The following is a 20,184-nucleotide window of genomic DNA, read 5'->3' as shown; positions in this document are numbered from 1 at the left end:
TTTTGGTTTTATATTTCATTGCAAAAATCCTTGCAAACTTTGCATTCTTATACACAGTCTTTGTTGCTTATGGCACAAAAGTGGTTTCTTCACCAGTTAAATCTTTGGAACGCAGGTGGGGCAGGAATTTTTGGAGTGGACAGACATGCTGCCTGTCGTCCCCAGCCGGCTCTGTATCCCCATTTAAGAATCAAAAGTTGAGGGAATTCCCTGGCACGCCCGCGGTTAGCACAGTCACCCCTCTGAGGGCCTGGGTTCGATCCCTGATTAGGGAACTAAGACACCACAAACTGCGAGGTGCACCCCTGGCAAAAAAAAAAGAATCATCAGTTGGGTCTGGGCTTTGAAATCCAGCCAGCTTGGGGTCCTTGTTCTGCCGCTCTTTAGCTGAGCGATCTCTCTGAACCTGTTTTTTCATCTATGAAATAGGACCCAAAGTCACACCTTTGGATGTCCTGGTGATATGAGCCCACCTGTAAGGGAGTGTCACAGATGCTGAGCCCCCTCAAGGTGAATCCTTGGTGCAAGCTCCCTGGGGTTGTGCCTTGCGGTGTGATTTTTTTGTGGAGCTTTGAAGGAGGGGCAGCTGCAGTCCAAGGGGAGCTTTCCCTGGCAGGTGGGTGGCTGAGAGGTGACATCCCATGGTGAGGGGTCCCCTCAAGAGTGTGAGCTGAGCTCAGAGCACTTCCCCAAGAGGAAGGCGGGATGACGGTCACCGCCTTCTAGCCACCAGCCTGGGAAGCTGGAGATCCAGGGACAGCGGTGCAGAGGAATTGGGGAGGGGTCTCTCTCTTGGGGACGGCCTTGCGTGTACTGGATTAGGGAGAGGGATCTGAGTCGGAAGGTCCCCTTCTCCTCTGAGATGATCTTGCCGAGCCGGCCCTTCCCGGGCCCAGAGCCCGGCGGGTCCCCTGGGAGCCTGTGGCTCTCTGGTTCTCTCCCCAACTCCCTTCTGCATTCTGGATTCTTCCACTCAGCTTCTCGCCTGACTCTGTGGCTTCTGGATGGTTCCTGCCACCTTCCCACTGTGCCTGGAGTCGACCGAAGGCTCGTGGGCAGGAGCCGTGTCAGGGAGCGTGTGTGAGTGTCTGTGCAGACAGGCCAGTGAGGACCAGCGTGTGGACATGTGTGGGTGCAGATGGCCCACGTGGGGGGACATTCTTGCCTCCTGGGGGTGGAATGCTGTTCCTGGCTTTTGCCCAAGGCCAGCATTTTAACATTTATCTTTCTTAAAAAGTCATTGCCCCTTTGGGAAGTCGACAGGCTCAGTCTGGCACCACAGGAGGGCTGAGGAGTCTTATCATCGGCCAGGCCTCTTGCTGTGTCTTCTGGAAGTTGTGTGTTCTGGGCTCTGCTCCCAGGCAGAAGAAGCCTGAGCTGCTTCCCCCCACTGTCATTCACAACTGGGCCAGGGAGGCCAGGCCCCTCAATCTAGCCCCTTTCTGCCCGGTCCCCTCTCAACACCAGGGCACAGCGACAGCTCCCAGGCTGTGAACTGTGTTGCCCTGGCCAGCAAATCACCAGTCTCGGGCATAAGTACTGTGGCTCTGGTGGCAGAGATGTCCAACATGTCCGTGTGAGTGAGCTCATGGGCCCTCAGAGGGAGAGGCAGAGTTTTCCTTGCTGGATGACAAGATGAAGCTGCCCCTTGGTGCAGTCACTAGCCAGGCTGCTGGCAAGAGCCGTACCCCAAGAGTGGCATTCAGTGAAAAGGACCCCAGAGTCAGGAGCCCTGGGTCCAGTCCTGGCCTGTCCACAGTCTCTTCACTCAAAATAGGGGTGCCAAGGCCTGCTGGAGGAAGAGGCCCAGGGGCCCAGACTGCAGCTTAGTGCCCAGATGGGGTCAGCCAGGCCAGTCCCTGGGCCAGAGGCACCTCTGCATCTCCAAGGGCCAGTCAGTGGGTGGTGTGGCCTCAACCATGACACGGTGACGGACCCGGCGGGCAGCTGCTGGGGCCCTGAGTCCAGCCCACTCGCCACAGCGGACAAGATCTGAGCCACACTTGCTCGGTGAGCACAAGGCTACCAGACTCTCCTGGGGTCGAGCTGTGGCCAAATTCCTTCCTTTTCTCATCTCTAAAGTAGGGGTGAGAACTTAGAGGAGGCCAGGCATGAAGATGGCAAGAAAGGACTAGGAGTAGGATGCCCAGAAGCAGTGAACACACCTCTCCTTAAAGGGAACCTGAGCTTCTTTGAGAAATAGCTGATTCTAGGCCCAGGGCAGGGACACATCCCCCTGAGCCTGGGGCATCTCGCTGTGTCAGGAAACAAGGACGTGCTCAAAGACTAGTGGAGACACGTCCTCAGGCTCCCACTGGCCAAGTTTAGGACAGTTTGAACATCAAAAAGAATAATGATAGTAATAGACTATAAAACATTGAATGCAAAATGGAGGCAAGAGTCCGTAATGATGTCCCTATAAGGACATTATCTGTATAGAGCACCAGGTAATATGGAGGAGGGTAGAAGCCCTCGATAGCAGTTAGTTCCGGCAAAGATGAGAGATGCAGAGCTTCTCAGACTTTCATTTGCACACAGGGCATAAGGGGTCTTGTTAAAATGCATTGTCAAATCCAGCAGTTCCAGGACGGAGCCTGAAATTCTGCATTTCTACCAGATTACCAAAGGCCTGTGATGCTGTTGGTTCATGGACCCCACTTTGAGTAATAGAGTATTAAATGGACATAAAGGCATCAGGTAAAAAGTTATTGACTGTAAACATTTATGCAGGGATGATGTATCGATCCTCAGATGACTAATTACCTAGAGAAAAGTCACCTTAGCAGAGGTCTGGCGAACACTGCCCAACGTGTGCATGTGGTCAAGCTCAGGGTCAGAAGCAGGAGACGCCCCGAGGTGATGCTGCTGAAGGACACGTTGCCTCTGTGGTATGCTTGCCAAAACAATGTTTAACCTGGACTCAGTCATAAGGAAGTGAGCAGATGAACCTAGAGTGTAGGTCATGCCCCACGGGACTGGTTTGCATGCTTAAAAAAATGTCTGTTTGGCACAGGGAACGATACTCAATATTTTGTAATAAACTCTAAGGGAAAAGAATCTGAGGCAGAATATATATATATCTTACAACTGAATAACTTTGTATACCTGAAGCTAACACAACATTGCAAATCAACTATGGTCCAATAAAAAATGTCAGTACAATGAAAGAGAAACAAATATGTACCGTGAATAGGTGTGGGGAAATATTCTGGATTAAAGGAGACAGGAGACACGACAACCCAATGCAATGTGTATACTAAGTGAAGTAGGTCAGAAAGAGAAAGATAAATACCATGTGACATCGCTTATATGGGATTTGAAATATCCAACAAATGAACCCGTCTATGAAACAGACACAGACTCAGAGAACAAGATTGTGGCTTCCAAGGGTGAGGGGCGTGAGGGAGGGATCCACCGGGAGTTCGGGATTAGCAGACCAACTACTATATATAGAATAAGTAAACAATAAGATCCTACTGTACAGCGGGGGGCCATCCCTCAGTGGGTGGTGGCTTAGTGGGTAAAGAATCTGCCTGTAATGCAGGAGCTACAAAAGATGCACATTTATCCCTGGGTTGGGAAGGGAAGATTGCCTGGAGAAGGACATGGCAACTCACTCCAGTATTCTTGCCTGGAGAATCCTGTGGATGGGGTCTCACAGAGTCAGACATGACTGAAGAGACTAAGCATGCATGCATGTATAGCACAAGGAACTCTACACAATATGTTGTGATAAACCATAATGGAAAAGAATATGAAAAGGAGTGTGTGTGTGAGTGTGTGTGTACTGAATTATGTATATATAACTGAATCACTTTACTGTAGAGCAGAAACGAACACAACTTTGTAAATCACCTATTCTTGTTGTTCAGTAGCTCAGTCTTGTCCGACTCTTTGCAACCCCATGGACTGCAGCACGCCAGGCTCCCTGTCCTTCACCATCTCCTAGAGCTTGCTCAAACTCCTGTGCATTGAATCGGTGATGCCATCCAACCATCTCGTCCTCTGTCGTTTCCTTCTCCTCCTGCTTTCAATCTCTCCCATCATCAGAGTCTTTTGTAATGAGTCAGCTCTTCGAAACAGATCGCCAAAGTATTGGGGCTACAGCTTCAGCATCAGTCTTTCAAATGAATTTTCAAGATTGATTTCCTTTATGATTGAATCAACTATGTTTCAATTAAAAAAGCAGTGTGTGAACCACATTTGGATCCCAGATCAAAAAACAAATAACCCAAACATAAGGGAGATGTGGGGGACACCGAGGCATGTTTGCATATGGACATGTGTTGGATAATAGTAATAAGTTAAGAGTAAACACTGGGTGTTCTCTGGTATTACGGGGATTTAGGAGAATATTCTTATTCTTTGGAAATGTGCCAAAGTAGTTAGGGGGTGAAGGACTGGGTTAAAGGGTCAAGATGTCTGCAACTCCTTTCCAGGGGTTGGGCTAACATAAACAAACGAACCAAACTATTTAAATAGAGAGAAAGAGAGAAAGTAAAGGTGGCCTCATGGTGACAATTGGTGAGCTGAGGGAAGGACAGATGGCAGTCTATCATACTATTCTTTCAACTTCTTCTGCGGTTTATAGGGTTTATATTTCAGACTAGAAGTTGGGGAGATGGCCTAAGCAATGTGGCAGGGCCTGGTGGGCTGGGGCTCACCTCTCCCCACTCTCTCCTGGCTCTACTGAGGCCCTGCCCACTTGGCTCCTGGGTTATCGGGAAGCTGGGAGGAGTGTGGGACCGAGTGTCCATCACGGGGGCCAGGTGCCTGGGCACCACCTGGGCGGGAGGACTGTGAGGCCAGCTGTGAGCATAGCTCTCGGGCACGGCTGATACTCTGTGTGTGGGCGGGAGGGTGGAGCAGGTGGGTAGGAGACAGTGGGACCCCTCAGATGTCAGGGGGTGAGCCAGAGACCCCGAGGCCTGGGCAGTCAGGGCGGAGTATCCTACCCTGGCACGTCTACCAGGGGAGGGGACAGCTCCGTCACCAGGTGCCCTTTGGTCCAGTTCTGATGGCCCCCTCTTGCCTCTGGAGGTGTCTCCCTCCAAGTGGATCCCAGCTGTGGGACCCGTGGGGAAGGCCAGCCTTCCACCTGCCCCCCCGTCTGTCTGTCTGTCTGTCTGTCTGTGTGCCCCTGCCCACCTGGGAGCCTCTGGGAGCCGTGAGGGCGTGCATCCTGTTGCTGTGGTCCCCTGACCGCAGGCTCTGCTCTCAGCGGGGGAGGAGGAAGTACGAGAGTGACGCCCAGCCGCCCGGGCGCAGCTCACTCTGTGACCAACCTCGACTGAGGCCGTGGCCTTGGAGTGCCGGGAGATGATGAGGAAGGTGAAGGCCCGCTGGGGTCTCGGCCACCGGGTGGTGGGTGCCAGGGGAGCTGTCTGTGTGTGTGAGAGAGAGTGTGGACGGGGGTGCTGGGGATGCCCCGGGTAGGGGGTGGTCCTTCATCTCTACTGGTCGCTGGAAGAGCTGTTCCTTTCTGGCCCAGAGCCTGGGGACCAGGGCTTCCCTCCTGGGCCCCCCGGGCTCAGCTCTTCTTCCCAACCATGGCTTCTAGAAAGTGCTTATTCTTGCCTTGTGCCACATGCTCAGATGTGGGCGTGTGTTCCCACACAGGTAGGGGCTGGCCACGCTCTGGGGGAAGGAGGGGTCCAAGAGGGCTCCTGGGGCCAGCCTGGGGGTGAGGGCCTGTGCGCGCACTCCCTGCCTTTGCTGGCCCCGCTGGGGCGGCGTGGAGAGGACGAGGTCTGCCGGGCGCCCCCGCCTCCAGTTTGGTGCCCTTCTTCCAGCTTGGAGCTTGGGAAAAGCCCTGTGCCTGCTCCCGAGTGTGAGGCCCTAGGAGTCCTGGTTTGCCTGCCGTCTGTCGCACGAAGGTAGAGGCTGTGTGGGGTCTCTAAGGTGCTGTGCTGGGGGAGCAGTGAGTGATAACTTGCTCCTGTCTCCAATGACACTGGTCCGGGCTCCCTTTCTGGGTTTGGTGGCCGGGTGCGCGGCACAGCTGTGTGGAGGCTGTCACCATGGGTGGCCTGGCCCCCTGGCTCGCTGGCTGGCCAGGAGCAGAGGAGTGGGCCTGGGAAGACCCCCAACCGGGGCCTCTGGACTGTGAGAGAGGCTGGGGAGGGGCACGCAGGATGCTGTCCTTGGGCCCTGGCACTCAGAGGTGCTCAGCCGTGTCCTGCGGGCCTCCCGCCCTGGGGAGGGCCCGGAGGAGGAGGGGAGGGCCCCCAGCCCTGAGTCACAGCCCAGGCTCTGACAGGCTGACCCGCAGATGTTGTCAGGAGGAGGTTCATTCTGCCACCAGCTCGCCTCACTCGGCCCTGCTGGGGATCGGTCGTACCGAGGTTTTTAGCCCCTCTCGTCCTTGGCTGCACTGAGGATGTGGTGAGAGGAGCAGGGCCACCGATGAGGCTTTCTGGACTGCGCTGGGCTTGGGCTGAGCAGCTCCCACCTTGCTGTGGGGGGGCTGTGACCTGTCCTCTGTCACACTGTCAGAAAGTTTCCCTTTTGTTGATTACAAGGGAGACACGCAAGATTAGTGTGACATAGGGGTGTCTGGGCCCCCTCACCACGCATCTCCATAGCTTCATTCAGGGATCGGGAAGCTGGACTGCCTCCACACCCCCTCCTCACCTAACTCCAGCTCATTCTCCAAAACCTGGCTCAGTTGTCATGCATCCCCTGAGCCCCGGTGGCCCGCCCCTCCTGACACCCAGAGCCCACCTGCTACTCGCAGTGGCTGGCTGAACTCCACGCAGGGTGGCCTCACGATCTGAGTGTTGCATCTGTGTCCCCCAGGCCCGCGGCCAGGGCTCCCCTCTTGGCGTGGAGAGGCCTCTGAGCGTGTGTGTGTCCCCTGGTGGGGGCACTGGTGGCGGCTGGACAGAGCTGCCCTGGGGTCTCTGAGCGTGGGGACTGGTCAGGCAGGGCTCAGCAGCTGTTCAGCGGCAGGGCAGGATAGGGTGTGGTCCGGGTGCCCCGGGGGCCGGGGAAAGCCCTCTTCCCCAGCGTCCGGGCTGCAGCAGGAGCCTGGCTCTGGAGGGTGGGAAGCACGCAGCCATCGGTGCTGTGGGGCCTCACTGCACCAAGTTTTGTCCCAGTCCCTGTCCTGGGGGCAGCGGTGCCCAGCTTGCTTCTCCCCTGTAGCCACACTGGGAGCTGCCCCGAGGACAGGGCCCCAGGGTGTGTGCGCTCCTTCTTCTGTAAAGCGAGGCAGGTACAGTGAGGGGAGACAAGGCCGAGGACCACACACCCGCACTGGGTGAGCCCGCGCCTCCATGCACCGGGGTACCCTTGTCACCCCTGCATCACAGGCGGGCGCTGAGGTGTCAGAGGCGAGGTGAGCAGCTGGCTGGAGGTCACGCAGAGCCACGCTGGTCATGCCCCTCTGTGGCATGCTGCTGGTCCCACAGTGGGTCCCACTGGACCAGACCTCAGATTCGGGTGAATGCCAGTTCTAACCCCTGATCCTAACGGCTACCTTCATGGTGAGCTCTCTGCGTGTCAGGCCGAGTATTCTCTGTACAGACCCTCTCATTTTACGTAACAGGAAACTGAGCGATGGGCTGCTTTGTTCGAGGTCGTGACTCTGACCTCAAAGTTCACAGCTCAGATGAGAACGTGTTGTGTGTCGACCCTGTGCTCTGCCCTGTTAGTGAGCCGGGGACGCAGGAAGGCTGGACTCTGCCCTCGACCTCAGGCTGTGCAGGCCTGGTTGGGGCCAGAGGCAGACCCCCAGGCAGTGAGGAGAGCTGGTTCCAGGCCCTGAGTGGTGGATGCAGGGGAGGAGGGAGAGGACAGTTTCACAGAGGAGGAGAGGACAGCTTCACAGAGGAGGTGTCGCCTGAGCAGGGTTTTGAAGGATGAATAGGAGTCAGCTGTGTGCACATGCCTGCCTGTGTATTTGAGTACAGAGTGTGCATACTTGCCTTCTGTCTGGCATCTTGCGATGCCATCCGTCTGGACTAGGAGGGTGGGTTCATGTCAGGCCCAGCCCTCAGCTATGTAAAGACAGCTCTGAAAGCCCTATACGTGAGTACCTGTTAGGGGCTAGATATGGAGACATGTTTCACATGAGCCTTAAGGTGGGTGCTAATGTTCTCTTTATTTATTGCCAAGGTGCTTGAGATTCAGAGAGACAGTAAGAGTCCCTTTTCTCAGGGTCTTCTCACTGCCTGGCATGTCACCATGGCTGGCCTTTCTTGAGACCTGAAGGTCTCACTGGTGAACCACGCAGCTGTGTGTGATGCCTGGAGCCAGGTGTGGACACCTGGGACTTTGGCCTGCTCGGGATCCCTGATGGTGGAGAGGGACTGGCAGCTCCACTGGTCAAGTGCATCTCCGCAGGGAGAAGGAGAGGCAGTGGGTAGATAGCGTCACCTCCAGTCCTCCTGCCTGAGCGCCGGCCAGGCTCTGGTCCTGCTTCCCAGGAGCCTCTGGTTTGCTCCGGTGGACCGTGCTGACTTTTGGATGGTCTTTCTTTCCCACCTGGTGGCCCATTTCTCTCCTTGGCATAGATGGGGGTGAGCCACCTGCCCGCGCTCAGTGTCAAGTGGGCCAGGTACCCCCGGAGCTCCACCCTGTTCCCATGGGACCAGCCAGATGTGGCTGCCAAGGGGAGGGGGAGCCTGGATTGAGGGAGGTGCCCGTTTTCTTGCTCGCGGTGGTTTGGTTTTACTTTCTCCTCAGTTCAGTATCAGCACTTGGCATCCGGTTGCCCTTGCCTGCTGGACAGTGTCCTGACAGAGTTACTGGGGGCTGCTCCCCAGTGTGCACCACTCCTTGCCACCTTTCCTCTCCATCCTCTGTGACCTCTAGTCACCTGGAGCATCTTGAAATTCCCTAGTAAAGGACCTCATCTTTCTGGTCCTCCTGCTGCCAGCTCTCCTCTCAGTCTGAGCTGCCACTTGTCCCAGGAAGTTTTCCTTGATTACACAGGCTGGATAGGATCTCCATCCTGGTCTCCCACAGTCTCATGTACTTCCCTCTGTCTTGGGACTGGACCCATGTCTGATTGATCTGCTGCCCCAGTAGAGATGCCCAGGGCACACAGCAAGTGCCTGGCAAGAGATGGCCGAATTCATTACATGATGAGAGAGAGGGTCAGAGGGCTGACTGGCCCCACTGTGGCTCCTGGGCAGGTGGGGGAGGGGGAGCAGGGCAGTGCAGGCTGTCCTAGGGTCAGTCAGGGTTCCGGAGGGTCCAGGCTCTGTTCTGAGAGTGGGCATCCCTCGGTCTAGGACCCTGACCTAGTGTTCCAACCCCATCTGAGCTCATCCCTGCTGGGGGCTCACCTGCTTTTCTCCTCCACCTGCCACCCCTACCCAGAGCCACCTGTTTCCTTCTTATTCTTGTTGGGTTTTGGTCACTCTCTGCGGGCCTTCATCTCCATGTTGTTCCTTCTGCTTCCCATGGAGGTGCCTGCCCAGGCCAGTGGAGGGGAGTCCCTGCCTCCCTCTCTCCCTCCACACCCCACCTTCTCTCTGCCTAATCTGTACGCCATCTCTTATTTTCCTCTGCTCTTCCCCTATGGCCCTCACCCATCCTTGCTTCTTGAATTCTCTCTCTCTCTCTGACCGTAGAGAACTCTGGAGTTGGAGGCAGGAGTAGCTGGGAGTCTGGGAGTACCTGGTGGGCCAGCCCTTCTGCTTAGGGCTTTCAGACTCCTGGTCCAGTTTCTTCTTTTTCTAGAGCTTTCTCCCTCTCCAGACTTTGGGTTTCTCTCTCTGCCTTCACCCACCCATCTCGCCACCTGTGCCTGCCACGTCCTCTCTCTGACACCGCCAAGAAGGGACAGCTGTGACTCACCGAGGGGAGGGTCAGCCTCTGAGACGTCAGGAATAGGGTGTGTGTCCGTGAGCCTGTGTGTACGTGTTTTGGGTGCCTCTGTGTGCGTGAATGTGTGTGTGCCAGTGTGAGTGCCAGGGGTGGGAGGGCGTCTAGATATGGGCTAGAAGGAGTCTCAGCTGGAAATCTAGGCAGATTGGAAGCTGACTCCTAGTGACAGCAAGAGCCTGACCCTCCGCCAGCCCTCCCTCCCTCCTGGTCCTGGGCTGATTACCTCCCTGCCCCTCCCTCTGGGGTTCGTGAGCAGTGGGCCCAGGAAATGGAGTCGTATGGGGAGGTGGGGCCACCCCTGCCGGCCCCCTGGTGTTTGGCTCACTTTTCAGTTGCCAGGTTAGGGTGTAGCAGCCAGGGCTGCAGAGTGATATCAGGTGGGAGGGGCACGCAACCCCTCTTACTCCTGGTTTCCGCCACTACAGCAAGCCTGTCCTAAGCTCCTCCTCTTGACAGATGGGTGAGCCCTGAGAAGAGGAGGGAGAGATCTCAGTCCTGCCCTTGGGGGTTGCAGCAACCACAGGCCCTCTGGTGGTCCCAGTGGCCTGGGCTCGGTGATCCTGGCCATGGACCTCTCAGAACCCCGCTGGGGTGGAGAGGGCTCTGTGGTATTGGTGACCTGCTGCTCTTGGTTTGGCCACTTTCCTTCTCAGTGTAACATTCTTCCCTTCTCCCTCTGCCTTGGAAGGTCCTCCAGAAACTGGGGAAGGCGGATGAGACGAAGGATGAGCAGTTTGAACAGTGTGTCCAGAATTTCAACAAGCAGCTGGTGAGTATGGATGGCCCTTGGCCTTGGAGAGCTTGTGAAAACGGAACTGTGGCTGCCAGGTGGAAAATGTCAAGAGCTGAATTTGTGGAGTAGAGGAGCTTGAGAAGGGGATCAGTGTGGGCTGGTGAGTCATGGAAGACTTCTTGGAAGAGGGGGCACTGACGCTGGGTATGGACTAGGGGAAGGGGAGCACTGTGGGGGTTTACTTTAGGTAAGATGTAAGGTTGGGGTGGGGTGGGAGTGGGAGCTAGTGTTAGATCATGGCCACATTCTGGGCAGCCTTGAATGTCAAGGCAAGTGGGCTCTCTAGAAGTGTCTTGTGAGGAGAGTGGTATCTGCAAGGTTTAACACGGGGGCGGAGCAGACTGGGTTTGATTGGGCACCCTCTGAGTGTCGACTGTGCCTGGCTGAGTGGTGGGCTCCAGGCCGGGCCATTTGTAGATGGCTTGTGGATCCCTCCGACACCCCTGTAAGGCAACTGGTATCGCTGTTCCCCTTTCGTAGATGAGGCAGTTGAGGCTTAGAGAAATTGGGTAATCTGCCCAAGGCCATCCAGCTTTGGGAGTGGATAGACCCATACTTCTCTGGTTCCAAAAACTGCAAGTGAGTTAAAAGGCATCCTTAGCATTTCTTTTTATAGACCAAGGGCTGGTGACAGAAGGGCCTTAATTATGTGGACAGTCTGGGGGCAGTGGTTATATCCAAGAGAGGACGTCCTGACCCCAAAGGGCTCTAAATACCTTAACTGAGTTGTGCCTGAGACATTCCCCTCTCAGATCTGCTAAGTCTAGAATAAGCCACTTTGGTGACTGTATCTGAAGACAGTAGAAGTTGGGAGTCAAATGACTCTGGTGATTCTCTCCTCCCTGGGAAAGGCCAAGGAAGCAGGGACAGAGAGCTGGGCCGTGGCTCTGTGGCTTCTGCACACCAGTCCCAGTGAGTGACAGACAGGAATGGAGGCCAGAAGAGGCCACAGGAATGGGTGTGGGTGTTGGCAGTGAGGTCAGGATCTAAGCTTTGCTAGGAAAGGGGCTGGTGGGCCTAGACTGGGGGCTGGGAGGGACCAGGCCGCTTCCTACTTCTGGCCTACATTTGAGGCCTCAGAAAGCACAGAAGATACCCACCAATGCTTCTGTGACTAGAAGGGAACCCCCGGGAGAAGGGGCCTCCTTTGAAAAACTCTGACAACCCACTGGCCTGTGGCTGGGAGCAGCTGGAAGAGGGCCAGGGAGCATGCTGGGAGAAGGCCAGGAAGCATGCTGGGAGAGGGCCGGGGAGCATGCTGGGAGAAGGCCGGGGAGCATGCTGGGAGAAGGCTGGGGAGCATGCTGGGAGAGGGCCGGGGGACATGGTGGTACAAGACTGGGGAGCATGCTGGGAGAAGGCTGGGAGCATGCTGGGAGAAGGCCGGGGAGCATGCTGGGAGAGGGCCGGGGGACATGGCGGTACAAGACTGGGGAGCATGCTGGTAGAAGGTTGGGGAGCATGCTGGGAGAGGGCCAGGGAGCATGCTGGGAGAAGGCCGGGGGACATGGTGGTATAAGACTGGGGAGCATGCTGGGAGAAGGCCGGGGAGCATGCTGGGAGAGTGCTGGGGGACATGGTGGTACAAGACTGGGGAGCATGCTGGTAGAAGGTTGGGGAGCATGCTGGGAGAGGGCCAGGGAGCATGCTGGGAGAAGGCCAGGGAGCATGCTGGGAGAGGGCTGGGGGACATGGTGGTATAAGACTGGGGAGCATGCTGGGAGAAGGCCGGGGGACACGGTGGTACAAGACTGGGGAGCATGCTGGTAGAAGGTTGGGAGCATGCGGGGAAAAGGCTGGGGAGCATGATGGTAGGAAGACTGGGGAGCATGCTGGGAGAGGATCAGAGGGCATGCTGGGATAGGGCAAGTGTGTGTTCTGGGAGAGCGTAGGGGAGCGTGCTGGGAGAGGGCCCAGGGCCAGGTCACCCTCACCTGCCAGAGAAGCTCCACTGAGGGGCTCCTCAGAGCAGGGTTGGGCGCCCCCATGGCTGCTTGTCCCCTGAGGCCAGTAATGGGAGGTGTTTCAAAGCTGGTAGCAGAGACTGCTTGTTTGGCTCTGGGTGACCACTTGCCCCTTGGGCCTCAGTTTGCTCACCTTCAAAGTGGAGGCTTGAAGAAGAACACTGAAGTCCCCTCTGGGTCCCTGGCTCTTGGCAAGCAGTCACTGATCCTTGCCCAGAGCAGCTGGGGAGTGAGGCTAGGGCTAAAGATAGCCAGTGCTTTTGGCTCCCTGGCTGTGGATATGGGTGGTCATTTGAGCTGGTGCTCTGTCTGCCTGCAGATTGGGTGGTGTGGTCAGCTTCTCAGGGGCTGAGGGTAGAAGCAGGAGTGGGCAAATATGAGGTCTCGTTTGAGGTTCTGGGTAACCCTCCCTTAGGAGTTAGGGCAACTGGACAGTTCTGGATTTGATTGGTGTGTGGGGGTGACTGGGGCCTGGGGTTGAGGTTCAGGATTTAGAAAGGGTTACTAAGTGAGTATCACTCTTCTCAGGAAAGTGAATTCAGAAAGCTGCAGGGCTTGGGGAGCCCTGGGAAGGGCGAGGTGAAGCTTGAGCATGGGGAGCCCTGTTCTTCATCTGGGAACGTCCAGCCTAGTGGGCCAGCGCTAGTCAGGGCCAGGGATGGCAGGGAGTTTAGGCTTCAAGGACATGAGTCTCCCACCCCTTCCACTGGGGGTAGACCCTACGAGAGGGGGTGAGTTGCTTTCCCATTGCCTGCTTTCACAGGGACCCAGTTTGCATAGCCCCTCTGGGCCTACTCAACTTTAGGTCTGGCCTCCCTGGCCCTGTCCTTTCTGTGAAGCCCTGGAGGGCTCACTCACTCTCACCCGCCCAAGTGCTTTAAATCCAGCTCAGATCCTTGGGGGCCATTCTGGGTCCTCCAGATGGCCCAGCTTCTTCCTCCTAGGGGACCGCCTAGACCTGGCTCCCCAGGGCTCAGAGTTGCTATTTGTCAGTGAGATGGGGCAGGTCTGGTTCCTTCTCATTCTCCAGGGCCCACCCAGGGCTCTCCTCCAAGTGGGCATCCCCGGCTATCACGTGGCGATCCTCTGGCACTGACCACAGAGGCTCAGGAGTCCAGCTGGAGCCAGAGGGGTCTGTGCAGGGAGCACTTCCCTGCCTCCTGGCTTCCCTGGGAAGATGGGGGCTGATGTCAGGGAGTTGGGGGCCAGCCTTTGGAGGGAGGTATGGGGGGATGTGGGGTGCCTGCTGGCCAGCTTGTGGAGCCACACCTGGTGTTAGTCCTGGGCTGCCAGAAGAGCAGGCTGAGGGCAGTGACTCCAGAACTTTCTTCTTCCCCCAGCTGCTCTGCAAGGCATATGTTAGAACCCAGGGACCTCCGAAGAGATGTTTCTCAGAGCCAGGGTGGAGGGTAGCCTGCCGCCAGGGCCGCCTGAGGAAGCAGCTGGCTGGGGGCCCCCGGGGGGGGCGTTGACATTGGGGACCAGCTGCAGTTGGCACAGGGGAGGCAGGGCTCCAGGCGGCCCTTGCACATCTGTGCCCAGTGTGCCTGCTCACAGCATGGCCTTGTTTGGGAAGCACAAGGGGCCCTGGTACAGCCTGAAGCCTGGGCAAGCCCAGCAACCCGCCCTGTGGGTGACCCCTTCCTCTGGGTGCCTTGCAGACAGATGCTGGGGGACAGTGGGGAGGGGAGCAAGCTGATGAGGCTTGGTGGGAAGAGAAGCTGGGTCTGGAAGAGTCTGACCTCGGATGAATACAAGAGCATCGCATCATAGGTACACATAAATCCTCATCTCTACCACCACAGCACTTAATTGTTCAGACTGGGGAGGCTACCTCGGGAGTGGGGTAGACCCTTCCTCTTGCCCCAGTCTTGGGTCCACGCATTGATCCCTGATGGGCTTCCAGAGAGGTTTGAGTGCTTGTGGGTTGGCCTTTGGTTTCCTACTCTAATCAGCACACCTTGAACTTGGATGTTCAGAAGATTCCTCCATGGCCAGGGTTTTACACTCCGTGGGGACCAAAGGAGTTTTGGAGAGGGTTTCCGTGTTTAGTGTGACGCCCTGCAGCCCTCTCTGTGGTGTCTGCGGTCGCACGGCTGTGTTCATCGTAAAGAACAGGCAGCTGCCTGTGTTCCTGGCCCTGTCATGACTAATTCAGAAAACTGGGGCCCACATGCCCAGGCCATGGAAGTTCTCACCAGCTCTCCCTGTGCCAGTGTGATCCTGGCAAGTCTCGGAACCTCTCAGCTTCCTCTTCCTCAGGTGGTGACAGTGGTGTTGAGAGGCTATGTGTGGGATGTTCTGGCCCCAGTGAGGAACTATTGCCCCAGCTCTGAGGACTTCGGGGCATGATGAGAGGACTCTGGCCAGGAGGAGGGGCCCTGTTTGCAGGGGGACAGCAGAGATTTGAGGGTGCTGGGGTGGGCCCATGCCTGGGGCCCGCATCCAGGCCTGCTCTCGGCAGGGGCGTTGTTTGACCAGCAAGGGTGGAGACCACTTTTGTCTCAGGCAGGAGCTCCAGGCTGGCAGGTGGAGCTCTGTAGGGGCGCAGATCTCCTGGGACTACGGCTTGCTGCCATGGTCTGTTTAAGCCTCCCTCAGAGAGCAGGACTTCCACACAAGATGTCACTGAGGCGTGGGCCGGCGGGGACTCCGGGAGGTCAGCCCCAGGCTCAGCCATTCACGGCGCTCCAGAGGCTGGCTCCCTTGTGTCTCCCTCCCCACCCATCGTGCTGCCCAGGGTAGAGCCCACCTTCCGAGGCTGCTCTTCACATGGCCACCGTGAAGCCATTTCCGGCTCCCTGCAGCCACGTCCCCGAGCACCTGCGATGGGCCAGGTGCCCTGCAGGCGCTCCATGCACCTTGCTTGTGGTCTCCCAGGCCACCGTCATTTGACCCGGCTGACAGATGAGGAGACGAGGCTCTGAGGGGTTCAGTAACTTTCTTAGGGTTCCATGTCTAGTGTGTAGAAGGAAATGGCAGCCCACTCCACTGTTCTTGCCTGGAGAATTCCACTGACAGGAGCCTGGCGGGCTACAGTCCATGGGGTCGCCCAGAGTTGGACACGACTGAAGTGCCTGAACACGCATGTGTCTAGTAAGGGACAGGTCTGGGTCTCCACAGCCCCACAGCCTGTGTGTGCTTTCTCCTGCATTCCACACGGCTTCTGGAAACTTCAGCATCTCCCTCGCGGGAGTCTCAGTTAGCTTGCTGGCCTCAACCAGCTCACCCGTCCTCACACCTGGAGCTCAGCTTTCCCGCTCCTGCCTCCTGCTGATGCCAGAGGGAGTTGAGGCTGCGCCTGTGGTTTCACCTCTCTGCTGGCCCTCCTGCTCCAGGGAGCCCCTGGGGCTGCCCTCCTAGCTCTGAGGGCTTCACTCCCTGGGCCACTCCCCACTCTTCCCTTTCCCCTGCATCTTCCCTCTCAACAGGGCCAGTGTCCTGAGAGGCCTGGACATGACCCCACCCTTCTCTGCACTCCTGTCAAAGGCCTCCCCTTCTGGATCTCTCCTCTCCCCACTGGGTCGTCCTCTGTCCATCAGAGACCTCCTGACCCTATAAAGGCCTGCCCCAGGCCCCTCATCTCCGGTGGGATGTGCTGGGAGCCAGCTGGCCTCAGGCAGAACCCAGGCTTTCAGGACCAGGGCTGGGTGGTCCCTGTACCCCCATCATCTTCCTGTGCTTGTCGGTCCCCTGGCTCATGGTTGCCCGAGGGCAGGCTTGCCAGCCGCCGGTCCCGTCATACCCACGGGCTGTGCTCCAGTGTGTCGTGCAGGGTGGAGGGTCCCTGTCTTGCTGCCTTCCTTCCAGGGCTGAGGATAGTGCCTAGGAGAGAAGCTGAATGTCCCTTCAGGAACGGGGCTCCCAAGGTGGAAGCTCAGTGTGTGTCTGTGGCCAGAGAGGCAGTAGCCGCCGTACCCCAAACCCGGAGTGTTTTCCTATCTGGTCTCCCGTAGGCCCCTGATGCTTTGCAGTGGACAGCCCATCCGTGGCAGGCGTCCACAGGGTGCAGGGGCAGGGGGCAGGTGTGGGCTGTGCTCCAGGCCCCCCCTTCTCCTCGTCTCTCTCTTTGTAGACCGAGGGCACCCGCCTGCAGAAGGACCTCCGGACATACCTGGCCTCAGTCAAAGGTAAGGGACAGACCCGGCTGGACCAGTGGGCTTCCTGGGACACAGAGAGGGGCCTTCCCCACGTGGAGCTGACAGACGCAGAGCTGGGAAGGGGAGCAGGGCTGTCTGATATGGCCACATACCTCCTGGGCCTTCAGGGGTGGGGGCAAGGGTACCCCCTGCGCCCCCCCCCCCCCCCCCCCCCCCCCCCCCCGCCCCCAGCCCTGCCTGCAGTGTGGCCTGTCTGCCCACCAGCCATGCATGAGGCCTCCAAGAAGCTGAACGAGTGTCTGCAGGAGGTGTACGAGCCCGACTGGCCTGGCAGGGATGAAGCAAGCAAAATCGCTGAGGTGAGTGTGGGCCCAGTGGCCTTGGTCCTTCCCCTGGGGAGCCTTCTGACCTCAGCTGGCTGCCCATGGTACCCTGCACCCTCTGGGAACAGCCCTTCCGGTTCTTACATGCTGCGTGCTCTTGGGCAAGTCCCCTCCCCTCTCTGGGGGTCATTTTGCTCATCTGACACACCCTCATGCTGAGATGCATTTCCTGTGGTGTCTGGAGGCATCTCTCCTCTCTGAGTTGTAACGCCTGGCCCAGGAAGCCTCCCTCCCTGGCCCCACCAGCCATGGGCGTATCTGATCCTCAAGGTCACCTTGTGAAAAGGCAGGAGTTGTGACCCCGTTTTATAGATGAGGTTGGGCTTCCCTCATTGCTCAGTTGGCAAAGAATCTGCCTGCGATGCAGGAGACCCGGGTTCGATTCCTGGGTCGGGAAGACCCCCTGGAGAAGGGAATGCCTACCCACTCCAGTATTTTTGCCTGGAAGATCCCATGGACAGAAGAGCCCAGCAAGCTGTAGTCCATGGGGTTGCAAGAGTCGCACATGACTTAGCGACTAAACCACCAACACCAACACCAGTCTGAGGTTCTGAGGTGCCGCCCAGCTGTGAAGCGACGGGGCTGGCCCCTGGGTCCCTGGGAGGGGCGAGCTGGCCCTGCCGCAGCCCAGCCCCCCCGGTGTCCACTCCTGCGCTCTTGCCTTCTGCAGAACAATGACCTGCTCTGGATGGATTACCACCAGAAGCTGGTGGACCAGGCGCTGCTGACCATGGACACGTACCTGGGCCAGTTCCCTGACATCAAGGTGAGCGGTGCTCTGGCCCTCCACCCTGCTGCGGCCTGGCAGCCTGTGTCGGGGAGCAGGAGGTGGGGGCGTGCGGGCAGCCCAGGGCTGAAGGCAGGCCTCCCCTTCGCCTCCTAGTTCACCCTCCGGGGCTGCTCCCTCTGAGGCTAGCCTTCCAGTCCCCAGGCCTGGGCCTTTCTGAGCTGGAAACCCTGTCCCTGTGGGTCTCCGGGCTATGGAAAGAGACCTCGTGGAGCATGTACGTGTGTGGCCGTGTAACTGTGGAGTGACTCTAGGGCTGACGAAGTGTATGACGGGGCTGGAAGGCCTGGGCGTTGTATGCCCTGTATTGGACTCTCTGTGCTTGGAAGGGAAGCTGTGTGTCATTGTGTGCATTGCCTCTTATCTGGGTGTATCTGTGTGACTGCGCGTGTTCAAAACGCCAGCTGCCTTTGCCGGGTGCAGGTGAGTTAGAACTTGTCAGTGTGTTAGGATCTCCAAGGAGGCAGCTGGGGCCCCAGGTGCCCCCGACACACAGGCAGAGTTGTCTAGAGCGCAGGTAGTGACCGCGGTGCTGGGCCGCTCCTCTGGAGGGCTCACACTCCATGCTGGCTCCCGGCCCCGCAGTGCAAATGCTCCTGAAGGAGTTTTACAGGGAGTGTGGAAGCGAGGCTGATGGGGTGGCTCAGGAGGAGAGAAGCCTTGAGGGGTGAGCTCTTTGCTGCCAGAAATGTTAACGCGAGTGTCTCAGGCATCTGTGAGACAGACTTGCTGAGCCTGGGGTCGGCGGCCATGAGCCCTCTGGGTTCATCCAGGCCCCCTTGCCCGGGCCAGCGTCTCAGCACGGGCGTCATGCTGAAGCGTTCAGCCGCTTCCTCCTTCCGTACTCCAGTCACGCATCGCCAAGCGCGGGCGGAAGCTGGTGGACTACGACAGTGCCCGGCACCATTACGAGTCCCTTCAAACCGCCAAAAAGAAGGATGAAGCCAAAATTGCTAAGGTAAGGCTGGCGGTGGTGGCGGCTGGGGGAGAGGCCTTGGGAGTCTCTGCAGGGGGCCCAAGCCCCCAGGGAGCCTTGCTCCTGTGCTGGCTCACCACGCCCTCTGCAGGCTTGTCCCTGCGCCCCAGCGGACAGGGATCCTCGGTCCCCTTTGCAGAGGGATTCACAGCCGCTGACTAGTCCCGAGTCACGGGTCACAGGGCGAGTGAGTGGGAGGCCTCGTGGGCCTGATGGGTGGGGCCCCCTCCTGGCCCGTCCCCCGGCCCCTCCGCCTGTTCGGAGGCCGCTTTCCAGGATGAGAGCAGGCCTGGCTTGGGTTTCACTGGCCCAGCCCCTCCTGGCCTGGTGTGCTCCGAGTGGAATTCCGTCACGGGATCCGATGTGAACCTGTCTCAGCTGGAACAAGCCGGGTCGGGGTGGGGGTGGGGGGTGTTGCACCCACATTTCCCACCCCCCCCCCCGGTGAGCGCCCCCAGGGCAGGACCTGCTTGCTGAGTCCCTCTGCCCTTGCTAACGATTCTCATATTCTGCTTTGCAGCTGGACTTCACCCACTTCTCCGCCTTCCCCGGGGCTCCCCTTAATTCTCAGCCTCAGGGGCCTTTGCCTGCTGTGGGGGGCTGGCCCTCTGGAGGGAGGCAGGGCTCCGTCACTGCCCTGGAGACGTTGGGATGTGGTGTTTAACGTCTGTCTGTTTCTCTCTCCCGGTCTCCCTCCTCTCTCTCCTCTCCTTGGCCTTGACCTCCCCTCCCCACCCCTAGCCTGTCTCGCTGCTTGAGAAAGCCGCCCCCCAGTGGTGCCAAGGCAAACTGCAGGCTCATCTCGTAGCCCAAACTAACCTGCTCCGAAATCAGGTGACACCGGCTTCTAACCTTGCACGCGCTGGCGCCTTCTGGTCTGTCATCCTGTCCTTGGCGCTGGGTGGTGCTGGGTGCCCGTCTGCCCAGCCCCACTGGGAGTGGGGGAGGGCGCGACTCTTTCCCCGGTTGGGAGGCAGGGGTGTTTTCAAATGTCTCTGCTGGGAGACCTCCTGCTTTGGAGAGCTGAGGTCAAAGGAGGATGCGGATGGGGGCCCGGGCTCTGGTTAACCTGGAATGGGCCCGTCTCTGTCCTAGAGCCTGGACCTCTGGTCATCCCGGCTCCGACTGTGAAATCCTAGCCTCCAGGAGCCCAGGAAAGCCTCAGACTCTGTCCTCTGTGAGGGCTCTTGCCGGGACAGATGTGGTGTCTTTATTGCGTATTCCTTCGAACCTCATAAGAACTGTGAGGTTAACCTGCATTTACTGAGGAGACAAACCGGTCCAGAGAGGCAGAATCTCCTGCCCAGCTCCCAGAGCCGTTTAATGACTGAGTCAGGGCTCACC

General features: G+C 58.0%; 1 protein-coding gene across 26 annotated transcripts in view; it reads left to right on the top strand.

The window, feature by feature from the left end:
• The window catches only part of BIN1 (bridging integrator 1), a 56,043-nt gene that overhangs the window by 18,316 nt on the left and 17,543 nt on the right, over positions 1-20,184 (top strand). For 13 of the 26 annotated variants that reach the window (XM_043487493.1, XM_043487490.1, XM_043487483.1 and 10 more), the window contains exons 2-7: positions 10,526-10,606; positions 16,670-16,724; positions 16,959-17,053; positions 17,748-17,843; positions 18,715-18,822; positions 19,582-19,674. In XM_043487493.1, coding sequence (XP_043343428.1) covers positions 10,526-10,606; positions 16,670-16,724; positions 16,959-17,053; positions 17,748-17,843; positions 18,715-18,822; positions 19,582-19,674 — 528 coding nt within the window. Of the gene's footprint in view, positions 1-5,282; positions 5,332-10,525; positions 10,607-16,669; positions 16,725-16,958; positions 17,054-17,747; positions 17,844-18,714; positions 18,823-19,581; positions 19,675-20,184 lie in introns of those variants that run through there. The other 13 variants (XM_043487497.1, XM_043487494.1, XM_043487488.1 and 10 more) reach the window with 3 other exon arrangements.

The sequence above is a fragment of the Cervus canadensis genome, chromosome 15, assembly GCF_019320065.1.
Source record: "Cervus canadensis isolate Bull #8, Minnesota chromosome 15, ASM1932006v1, whole genome shotgun sequence".
NCBI lineage: Eukaryota > Metazoa > Chordata > Mammalia > Artiodactyla > Cervidae > Cervus > Cervus canadensis.
This window is presented reverse-complemented; position numbering and strand designations above follow the sequence as displayed.